The sequence below is a fragment of the Myotis daubentonii genome, chromosome 5, assembly GCF_963259705.1.
Source record: "Myotis daubentonii chromosome 5, mMyoDau2.1, whole genome shotgun sequence".
NCBI classification, from domain to species: Eukaryota; Metazoa; Chordata; class Mammalia; order Chiroptera; family Vespertilionidae; genus Myotis; species Myotis daubentonii.
Genome location: NC_081844.1, coordinates 14935350 through 14947281, shown reverse-complemented (window position 1 = coordinate 14947281; position 11932 = coordinate 14935350). Strand labels below are relative to the sequence as shown.

The 11932-nt window shown below is 48.5% G+C and overlaps 1 protein-coding gene across 1 annotated transcript; it reads right to left on the bottom strand.

Annotated features, from left to right (window-relative positions):
- Positions 1 to 6231: 6231 nt before the first annotated feature.
- On the bottom strand, positions 6232 to 10519 carry NKX3-1 (NK3 homeobox 1). The gene is made up of 2 exons (XM_059695961.1): positions 10180 to 10519; positions 6232 to 9119 (listed from the first exon to the last, which is right to left on the bottom strand). Exons 1-2 carry the CDS (start codon positions 10454 to 10456, stop codon positions 8701 to 8703), a joined length of 696 nt encoding a protein of 231 aa, XP_059551944.1. The 5' UTR covers positions 10457 to 10519; the 3' UTR covers positions 6232 to 8700.
- Positions 10520 to 11932: the final 1413 nt, after the last annotated feature.

The following is an 11932-nucleotide window of genomic DNA, read 5'->3' as shown; positions in this document are numbered from 1 at the left end:
AAAAATAACGATATTTTTGTCCCCTCTATAATCGCTGGATTACTAATTTCTGTGTTGGAGGGAAGGAAACATAAATGGTATGATAGAGAAAACTCATCATGCTTCTGTTCTTTTGCTTCTAGAACAATATTGTTACCTCTCTCTGGACATCCATTTCCCAGGCAACAATATACACGTCTGAGGTCTAAAGTCAAAAGGCTTCCATAAAAGAATGCAATAGTTTAAGCCCTGAATGTAAGACAGAGCAATAAAGCAATCAGTATGGGCAGGACTAAACTTAGATGAAATTCAGATATAGAAATTTATCTTTTCGTTTCTCAGCCTCCAGCATTTTTCTTGTGCTTTCCCTTCTCTTTTACAGTGATTCATTGTATCACAAGTTGTCTGTTGAAATTAGTAAGTGTCTTCATATTTGGTGATTAATGGTTCATCAACTGTAATTCATTACTTCTCCCAGGAATATTCATATTTTAGCTAGAGATGGGTCCTTCAGGTTCAAGAAGGAACCTGCAGGGATGGAATTTCAGATATCACTCAGCAGGTATCAGTCAATCACTAGATCTCCATTCCCCACCGAAATCGCATAATTGTTTGCTTCCCTGATGAATCAGAGATGAGACCTGCAAAGCTGATTCAGTCAGTTCACACCCTAAGGATTAATTTTTTTCATTCACTAGAGGAGTAGCTGAAACTCAGTTAGTAGGTGATAGACAGGTTAGAATCCAATTCTACTCTTTAGAATCATAGCATCAGAGGGCCGGCAAGGATCTTAGAATTGCACCAGGCAGGTCCATCCACCTCATGACCTCCTCACCAGATAGTTGCCACCTCCCCGGGGACAGAGAACACATATCAGCCCATACATTGCTGATCTGAGCTCTGTGTCACCTTGATGATTCTACCTAGGACAACACAGAAAAAGTCTAATCCTCCTCTCTGATGCCCTTTGACCCTGACTTCCCTTTTCCAGGTTAAATGTTTCTTCACCTCTGCTTCATGTGACTATTTCAACCCCCTGGATCATCCCAATTATGCTTTTCTGAACTTGCCACCATTTACCTCAAAGTATGGTGCTCAGAGCCAAATTTAGTACTCCAGGTGAGGTCTGGATTCATTCATTCATTTATTCATTCATTCACTCAGCGTCAGACTTCTCTCAGATCAGTGCAGAGTAGGGAGAGATGCTAGTTCCATTGCTTGGGACACAGTACCGTTTTGGTTGCCCAAGATCAGATGAGCTCTGGTTTTTAGGGGTTTAGGGTCACCTCGCTCTCCAGTCCTTTCCCATGGCCTCCTGTTGTAGCATGTGCCCCGCTCTGCACCGAGCTGCTTCTCTGAGTGGGAAGCTGGCCCAATTTGTGTGGAAACTCATCCTGCTACTCTGGGGCGTGTGCCTGCCACAGGCTTTTATAAAACATATTTGGGTTGTAATGAGAACACCTTTCCTCAGATCCAGGTCCAGCTTTTGTTCCTTTGTGATGCCAAAGTTGACATGCCCTCTGTCTGTCTCTGTAATAAAACCTGATCTCTAGTTCATGAAGCCATCTCTCCACTCAGGGGTCAATGTGGAGCCATCGAGAGAGGTGGTGAGCTCACACAGGCACGGAGATGCTCACAGGCCGTGGAAAACTACCCGTCGGCTTCCTTCCCCGTCCATCCCACCCTTTGTTGACCCTCCTCCCTCCCCCTGGCTCTTCACAGGCAGTTGAACTGGCTCACTGTAAAAAGAGGCAACAGCCCAGTAACAGGGAACCCAGTTTCAGTCAAGGTCGAAAGGCGTGTCTGGAGTCGGGATTCTGGAACTAGGAGGCTGCAGAACTTGGACATCTCTACCAGTGGAGTCTTTCATGTGTCTTTCCTCACACAGGCCTTTGATGAGTCAGATCTTCCTCGAAGGGGAAAAAAAATCATCAAAGATCTAAGTATAAACAAGCTCTCAGCATGGAATGAGGGAGAGATTCCAAACTTTTCCATGAGAGAATGGCATCTCCTCCTCATTCCCAAGTTCATCTTATGAATATTCCCGGCTTTTGCCTCATAAAAGAACTTGGCATTTCCATCATTCTTGTTTTCAGATGTTGTTTAGGTCAAGTTTGAACTTTCCTGGCTTTGAGCTGGAGTTCTGACCTCAACTCCGCATTTATTGCACACAGAGCCGCATGTGATGTGTACAAATGTTAATCAAAAGCTGTTTGTCACAGGCATATTCCTTCCCTCATTGGGGAGCCACCTTCCACCTGACCCATCTCTGCTCACAGATTTTTTTTTATATATATAAAACGCTTAATATTGCCGATTTGGCAGAAGGAAGAGTAAATGTTATGTCAGTGCTAAGACACTACTTAATCCTGATAGATGAGTTGTCAGGGAAGCGTGACGCTCACTGACAGATGTTAAATGACACCCGCTGTTCCCAGCGGAGCACAAACAGGCTCTGCAGTTCCAGGATGTGTGAAGAGGCCGGTGGCAGCGAGGCTTGTGGCGAGCGTTTCTCAGTCTATGCAAATATCAAATCATCACGCTGTACGCTGAAACCAGTACAGTGTCACCTGTCAACTCTCTCAATAAGAACAAAGAAACCAATAAGAAACCCCTCAAAGACAAGAAAGCAGAGTTAAGGATGGAATCTTTTCTGTCTTCCACAAGCAGTCGGTCCTGATGGGCCAGGGTTGGAGACCAGTAATAAGTCCTTGTAGATGATCAGGTTAGCCACGCACCCAGCTTTGGGCCCCTGCAGCTTTGAGAGAGATTACCTGGAAGGAGCTGGGCTTTCCCGGATTACAGAGGGCCTACGGAGTCAGAAATTCGGGAGGAAGAGGCTTGAGAAGAAAGTAAGAAAGGCTGAACATCTGTTCTCTATAAAAAGAATGAGCATGCCAAAAAGGAAAAGAAAAGTGCACCCCAGCTCCTCCCTTCCTGGCTCCTCCAGGTATCTCTCTCTTGTCCTGGCACTTATGAGGCTGAGTAGGCAAGCCAGTTGGAAAGAGGCTAAGCAAGTGATTTGTAATCTTGGACATTAGTATTTAAAAAAATACTGATGCCTGAAGCTCTACCCACAGAGATTGTAATGCAATTGGTGCTAAGTAGGGCTGGGCCTTTGCATGTTTGTGTAGACTCCCAGGATATGTGCAGCCAATGCTGACACCATGGGGCTGAGCACTATCCCGCTAATGCAAGAGACTGTGGGGGTGACTGGTGTTTGAGATTAAATGCTGCTGGACTTCTACCTTCAACAGAGCAAAATCAGCATTGATTTCCCATGCACCACATGGTTTCTAGGTTTTTAAAAAAATCTATAAATATCCTATAGTCATTCCAGAGAAAGTGGGACTTTCCCTTGTGTGACACCCTATCTATCACTTTACCAACAAGGGCCATGCTCATCCCTGGATGGGCTGGATGCGGTGGAGACTGGCCACACAAGGATCTAGCCTAAAAATCTCTCCTAAATCTCTCCTATGACCCATATTAGGCCCAGAGCAGACTCAGGAATTAAATCAAGGTCATAGGTGAAGCCTTTTGGAAGTGAGAGGGGGACATGTGTGGAAACTGAGATTCCTGTCCTTTCCCTTGCCGACTTTTGACGGGTAGTCTGTCTGGGAAAGTTTGCGCAAAGGCCAAGTCTATGGCTAAACTAGGAGCTCTTTGTGTCCCAGAACTATTGCTCCTGCCCCTTTTCTTGGGCAGTAAATAACTCTGGGCTTGGAAAAACAAGCCCTGGTGACATGTTCACGATGGCTGTGGGAGGGGCAGAGTGTGATGTCTGAGTGCAGAACTCAGAGCGCGGAGCCTACTCGGACCCTCCAGACTCAGATTTCTTCACTGCAAAGACTGGCGGTGACCGTGGCCATGTGAGAGTGCCCAATGTCCTAAGAGCGACCAAGGAAAGAATCATATGTCCTAGAGTGAATTCCGCAGCGTTCACTGAGCCCCCGATACAGGGAGATGCACCCCACAGCCGCTGGGGGTGTGGGTGCTAGTGACTCACAGCTGTGTCCCTGGGGCCAGGCCTTACTCAGAAAGAACTATTACCTAACTCAAGGGTTCACTGCCTGGGGTGTCCTATTCAAGAACGAGGTGTGGTTGGTTGTTAGGTAGTTTTATTTACTTGCAACAAATAAAGGAGTCAGGATTCACACCCAAAGCTCTGTCTTCCTGAAGGAAACCTTAGCCATTGCTTATATGCATGATTTGGATAGTTACATGTTGATTTCTTCTTTGCAGTTGACTAAGTGTATCCTATTGGATTAGGTCAAACTCATCCTGTGCAAAATACGACTGTATTTTAACATTTATCAAGGATAGCATTTAGTAAGAACCATCCGAACCTTGAGGCCCTTGTCCTATCTAACAGAACCACAACACCTCAGGTTATTCCCACTCTCGGGAGATGGCTGAGGCTGGGATTATAAGTGCCCACCCCTCCCCTCAGTCTGGGACACATTGGCTTTGGAGCTTCGTAAAGTATTGGGGGAGGCCTCACTCTCGCCGGCAGAGATGGCTGGCCCCTTCCTACAGTCCTCACTTCCTCTCGGGCCAACCTCCTGAGCTGAGCACCCTCTCAAGAAACCATCTGCACGCAGCTCCCCCATCACAGGGCACCACAACTAAGCACCTTTCTCGTCGCGGCCTCTGTTCCCTCCGAGGTCAGCTTTAAGATGCGTGGTGTTAACATCCCCCCGAGACTCTAGGGCAGTGATGGCGAACCTTTTGAGCTCCGCGTGTCAGCATTTTGAAAAACCCTAACTTAACTCTGGTGCCGTGTCACATATAGAAATTTTTTGATATTTGCAACCATAGTAAAACAAAGATGTATATTTTTGATATTTATTTTATATATTTAAATGCCATTTAACAAAGAAAAATCAACCAAAAAATGAGTTCGCGTGTCACCTCTGACACGCGTGTCATAGGTTCGCCATCACTGCTGTAGGGCCTAGACATGACTGACTTGCTTTGAAATTAAGAGGAAAAGTGCTTTTTTTTCCCCCCAGGTGTAAACCTCTAGCATTTATTTCCCTTCTGACAGCAATGGCCTTCCCAAGGAGGACTGGGGAGGACCAAAGGGAAAACCAGGGACAAAACTACAGTGACTAGAAATTTGCACCGAAGGAGCGTGAGAGGCAGACTGCAAAGGGATTCAAAGACCAGACATGGGGCACGAGGGCGGGGGAGCTGCGGGAGAAGACCGCCTGGGACCCGCTGAGGCACCGAGGCAAGCTGGAAGAGGGGCAAAGGAGAGGCAGAGAACTCTCCTTAGAGATGAGAGATTTTTGTTTAATTTCCTGGATTAGTCACTTTTAATGGTTTAAAAAAAATCCGCATTGTTAACTTACTGCCAGAGCCTTTGTAATTGGAGAGCTGAGGGCTTTCCCGGGGAGGGGACGATGGCTGCAGACTTGAGCAAAGAGTTAAATCTCATCATGTGAACACGCTACGGGAGGCCCCACCTGTGTGTGCAATGTACTTAAGGGATTAGAGCCAACTTTGAAATTATGATATGTTTTACCTCGAGTAAGTACCTTATTCCTTAAGCTTCCATTTCCTTGAAGGAGGGGGCAAGAAATCCATCAAGTCTGTCAGGTAATCAGGTGCATGAGACTCTCTGCTTATGGGCTTTAATGAAGTTAGTCTAAGTGCGGGCGGATGAAGGGCGTGTTATTTATATATTTTATGTGAAACCTATTTTCAATACGCATGATTTCGATTCAAAGGTGTTTGCTTGCCAGAGGTTTGTCTGCCCTGAATGAAGGTGACATTTGCAGGGAGATGCAGGGGCCAGGGGAGCAGTTGCAGTGTGAGGGGCTGGTGGGAAGTGAAAGGGGAATTTTAAACAAATTATTATTGTGGTCTACGTGTCCCTGTCAGGGTCTTCAAGAAATATAAGTAAATACCTGCTGTTCTCGATTTAAACGAAGGTGTTCTTGGGCTGGAACAGGTGATTATTACACTGAAGACAGAAATTCCTTTTCCTGCACTTGACTTACCAGGAACAGAGGCTGGTGCCTTTAAAAGAATGACCGTTGTCTGCTCTGGCTAAGCGACTGCTTTTGATTATTTGTTCTCCATAGATTTGCCGGGCGGGATGAGGGTGGGAGAACGAGGTAACAAGAAATATGTAAGCTCAATAACATACAGTCTTTAGGAAACCGAAAACCACACAGATATGCCTAATAAAGACACAGTCCTTTATTTTTAAAACACTCATGTTGCCAAAAATACATAGAAAAATAAAGTTGGGTTCGGATACTTTATTCAACTTTAAGTCGCAGGCCTTGGCATGTTATAGATCAGAGCGGAGTTTGTTATGCACGTCGAGCAAACCAAACTGATTTTATTACACAGGCGAGAAAACGGGCCGTCTGGGTGAAGCGGTCTGGGGCACCCTGCAGGTCCCCCACCAGATACCGACATACTAGCTCTTCAGACGCCCTTCTACCAGTTCAGATAGGGTGGAGTAACTAGTTCCAAGCAGGGAAAGGCAGGATGGATTCACAAACCAAATAATTTTAAACAAAGACTGTTGTGTTTTGTTTTTGGATTTTTTTTTTTTTTTGCAACACAGTATATATCACAGTGAAATGTTTAATACTTGCAGAATTGCAGGTTGAAAGAACTAAATTTAGGAGGTGGGGGAGAAAGGGTACTGAGCAGAGAATGAGCTTTGAACGCGTATCTTAGGAGACATGTGAAAAGGGGAAAGCGATGTAGGCCATGCTGCCTTCTAGGCTCCCAGCATTGCCAGCAGCACGTGGCGTTTTACAATATTTCAATGTGGAGTTTGAGCGCTAGAAACTGGGGTGAAATGGGCCAACATTCTATCAACTTTGGTGGGTTTGCCACCAACAGTAAATTGGCCCTTTTAATAGGAGGAAATTGAAAGGTTTCTCACTAAAGAGAAGTAAGTGGTGGGATCAAGAGATTTCCAGGCCTCGGGGTACCTCATTAGTGACTGGCTTTCTTCATTCTGTCTTCCCTCTCCCAGGTCACCTGAGATAACAGAGTGGAAACAGAAGGGTGGCCACACTTCTCCTTTGCCCTCTTCTCGTTCTCTCTGAAATCGCGAGGTGACTCATTTTGGGGATCCATTTTTTTTTTTTTTTACAGGCATTAAACACAGTTCCTGAAGCATTTGGAAAGTTATTTTTTGTTTCGTGATGGGAGTCACAATAATGTTGCATTTTGAAAACTGTTTCTTTTTTTCTTAGCCTCTTTCTGCAAAGTGCTCTCTCCTGGACTGGGCTCTCTGAGGCCAGGCAGACTTTTCTTCCACACACCACCACCACCCCTGCCCACCCCCGCCCCCCCTGCCCCAGCCCCAGCCCTGAGCCCTGAATCTCCATGGCCAGCTCAATGGTACCGACCCTGCATTGTGCACTGCCTTCCCGTGTGTGAAAGCCTTTCCTCTTACTTCCCCTGCCTGCGGGGATCCCATAGGGTTGTCAGACTTTGAACTGTAACAACAGCCACCAGAAAGTCCTATAAAAGCAGCAGTGACCTCTGGAGCTGTCAAATCTTTAAATAGGATTTGGGATTTAATGCTGTATATTTTTAAAAGAAAAAAATAATTGTTAGACATATAAAAAACAAAACACATGTATTTTAGCCAATTCAGAATCTGTCCTCCTCCCTTTTTTTTAACCCAGGAGAGATAAAGTTTGAGAGGAAAAAAATAAAACAAAACAAAAAACTGGACCAGATCTCAGGCTAAATAAGGAAGGCATATGTTAGGTGCAGCCAGACCCAAAGTCTGGATTGAAAAGAAGCCATTTCAGTGGGTGATTGCTGTGCAAACGGGACAGAAAATATGAGGAAGGCGCGTAAAGAATTATGTGATCGTCGTGATGTGGCATGCAATACAGCCCGAGAACTCCAGGAGCCTTCTCATTCTAAGTTCTCGGACCCGGGGCAAAAGATCCAGAGAGGCTTTTTGTTTGTTTGTTTTTTACCTTTTGCTAACAAAATTGCAATGCCTCCCGCAGCAGCGTGGGGGCTTCTCCTTGGACACACGGGGATCCTTCTGGCCTGGCCCGCTGCTTACAGTAGTGTTCTGGTTACACAGCTTGTCTTAAACCCACAGCGAATAATAACTCCCGGTCTACCTGGGCCACCTTGCAAATACTTAGGTTGGTGAACTCTTTACAAAGGACTAAACCCGAGCACGACAGGTTTCTCGGCGAGACTCTCTGTGTCCCTCTCTTACAGGGACAAAGAGAAACCTTGGTCATATTCCAAGGCCAATGAGGCTTTTGAACTTCAGTCTAATTTGGTAGGTGACATGCTCACCTTGGCTGTCCTCTCTCCCTCAGGTTTGCTCTCTCAGAGTCTCTGCCCGGTTACATGGGAGAAGGGAGCTCCAGGAACTCAACCCTCAGTAGCAACTCGGACAGCGCACACAGCAGCCCACACAGGGCTGCAAACCGCACTTGACTCTGCCCTTCCCCTTCAAACAGGTCTCTAACGGCAAAAGGGACCTACATCATGTGTCGGGGGGAACTATTTGGATATTAAATTATTCACTGGTCCAGACCTCTCATTGGCCCACCAGTGAAGAATCTGGAATTGCCAGGCAAACCTCCAACAGTCTTGGTCTGCATGCCTCTTGCTCCCAGTCCTCCCGGCCCGGCCCCTTTTGCCTTGAGGAAAGACAACCTGGGGAAGGCAGTTTCTGATCATGAACGTTTGTCGTCTGAGCTGGCTTTACCAGAAAGCTGGGCTCCAGCCTCCCAGGCAGTACAGGTAGGGGTAGTGAGGGTAGCTGCTGTACATGGAGATGAGGGGGGCCCGGGAGAGGCCCTCGTCTTTCAGGGCTGGCAAGGAGGCGTGCTTCTCCAGGCCGCCCAGGTCCGACGCGAGCTGCTTTCGCTTGGTCTTGTAGCGTCTGTTTTGGAACCAAATTTTCACTTGGGTCTCGGTGAGCTTCAGGTTCTTGGCCAGGTGAGCCCTTTCAGGGGCCGACAGGTACTTCTGGTGGCTGAACTTCCTCTCTAACTCGATGACCTGAGAGTGGGAGAAGGCGGCCCGGGAGCGCTTCTGCGGCTGCTTGGGGGCTTGGGGAAGGCTTGGCGAGGTGCCTGAAGTGTTCTCACAGTCCAACAGATAAGTCTCCAAGTGCCTATCTGGAAACAAGAGGGGAGAGAAGGGGGCGGGAAGGGAAAAGTTACATGTTAGTAGGGAAGAGGACAGAATTCAATCCACCCTTATCGCTTCAGTGAGTGAACAAACAGCCCACTGTCATCTTGGATACATCGCACGTTTTTCACATGACTGAGTTCTCAGGCAGGAGTGAGCGAGCATGTATACTATGTATTAGTTTCCTAATAGCCTTCAAGAACCCAAAGCAGAGGCGGCTAGTGGCAGAACTTCCTGCTGTGTGGTCCCGGGAGTTAAGCAGGGATTCTGGATGAGTACCCCCAGGGCGGTGGGAGAGGGAGGAGGGAAGACAAGGCGAGGAGACACCGTGTAAAGCACCCAAAGGCCCCAGGGCTAAAGGAAAGCGCCTTTTCTGGCTCTAATCCACCCCCCACCACCACCCCCATTTTTTCTAAATGAGGCGTTAGGATACCTCATAAGGAGTGATGGGAAAGAAAATAAATCTACTTTAAATGTCCCGAAGACCAGAGGGGACTCCCAAATTGATTGTTTTGCTCCTGTGATTGGGAAGCAAAAGGGGGATCTTTGTTGGGCAAATTCTAATTTCTTCATATTCGTGATTATCAGTTACTTGTGGTACATTCGTTACTGTAAATGCTAAGAGGTAATGCGGGGCTGGCACCGACCAGCAGTCGCGGGTGGCTGGGGGCCGGGTGGGGTTTCACTGGGACTGGGCGGGGGGGGGGGGGGGGGGGGCGGGGACACGATGGGCGCTGCTTGTGCTCTGGCTTTGAAGCCCCGGGCTGGGAGCCCTCGGAGCCGGGAGCATCCTGCGAGGAGTCAGGCCCCTGTCTACATCCTGCACCGCCTGCACGCTGGCGCTCAGGGTTCATCTCCGAGGCGCACCCGCGGCAGGACACAGCGAGGCCCCTTCGCCGTCGCCGCGGGCCCCGCATCCCCGCAGCAGCCGGAGCTCCGGGAGGTGCGCCCGGGACCGGTCCTCACGCCCGCGCAGCCTGCAGGCCAGTGCGCCCTCTGCGGGTCCCCACCCGGCCCGGCCCGGCCTCCGGGGCCCCAAGGGTTTACCTGGCTCCGTCTCCGCTGGCGACTCGGCCTCCCCGGGCGCGGCGCGGGGCCGGGGGCTCGCCTGGTCCTCCTGCGGGTCTGCCCCGCCGCTCCCCGCCTGGGGCTCCGGCTCCGGGCTCCGCCGCTCCGGCCGCTGGTGCCGGGGCAGAGGCGGGGTCCGGGGCGGCCGGCCGCCCGTGCGGTCCCGCAGGATGTCCTGGATGAGGAAGGAGGTGAGCGGCTTGGCCTGGGTGGCCGCCCCCGCCTCCCCGGGCCGCGGCTCCGGAGTCCGGAGCATCCCGTCGATTGGGCGACTGGGCTCCGACGTCCGGGTTGGGGACCCGGCGGCTGCGCCCGCGGCGGCCGCCCCACTTTCACTTTCCGCCGCCCGCGCGCGCTTATAACCCTGGGGCGCGCGCCGCGCCGCCTTCCCATTGGCCGCGGGGGCCGGGGCCGCGCCGCCGATTGGCCGCCCGGTGCTCCAGGTGAGGGGGTGGGAAAGGGGAGACCTTTGCTTGGCCGCGGCCCCCTCTTCCCTAGAGGGTTTCTTTCCAAATTCCTCCTTCTCTCCCCTGGCTGGGAGCGAAAACCAATGCGGGTCTCCTCGGCCCCAGCCCACAATATAATGTTGACGCTTCTGGGGAATCATGATGCAGAAGAGAAATACTCCATTTAGGTCTTATAAATTGTTAAAGCGCCTTTACTCACAAAGACATGGGTGGGGCAGTTGCCGTCATCTCAGTTTACAGGTGAATTCTAGGTGCCCGGTGACAAGCAGAGATTGGTGGCAAAGCTGGACCTACTAAGGCTCTCAAAAAGGCGTGACAACTCCGTGCGGCCCCTGACCTGGGACTGGATTCTGTTCTGGAAAATATTGGGGCCACTGAGAAAGTGGAATCGGAATGATGGATTAAAGTATCGAACCAATGTTAAATTCACTGAAGTTGATAACACTCCTGTGATTGCATAGACAGATATTCTTAGGAAAGGAACACTAAAGTATCCATGTATGTAACTTACCCTCAAATGTTGCAGAAACAACGATACAGATGGATCCATCCCATATGGTAAACGGAGTGGGTTAAAATAGTAACAATTGGTGAACCTGGTGTGCAGGTGTTCTTTTGAACTATTTTTATTTATGCAACTTTTCTGTAGTCCTGGTCTAAGGCACTTTGCATTCAACTGTAAACTTTTCCAAAGGATAGTACTTGTGTATCTGGAGAGGAGAGATAGGAAGTAGGTTATTGTGGATGAAGCAACTGAGATGGCTTTCTTTTCTCATTTTTTCATTCAAAAATTTCTTTAAACAGTTTCTTTTGAAATACTTATGGATTCATAAGAATTTGCAAAATTAGTACCCTCAGCTTCTCCCAATGATGACGTATTATATAACTGTAATACAATATAAAGATCAGGAAATTGACATTGGCGCAATACTGTTAACTATACTATTGACCTTATTATTTATTATTATTATTATTTATTTGTTTATTTATGTATTTATTTATTTAGTTTTGGGTTAATCCTCACCCAAGGATATTTTTCCATTGATTTTTAGAGAGAGTGGAAGGGAGAGGGAGAGACAAAGAAAGATCAATGTGAGAAAGACACATAGATTGGTTGCCTCCTGCACACACCCCGACCAGGGCCAGGGAACCTGCATGCAAGGTATGTGCCCTTGACCAGAATCAAGGCCGGGACTCTTCAGGACTGACGCTCTATCCACTGAGCCAAACTAGCTAGGGCCAGACCTTATTTTTAAATCACTTTT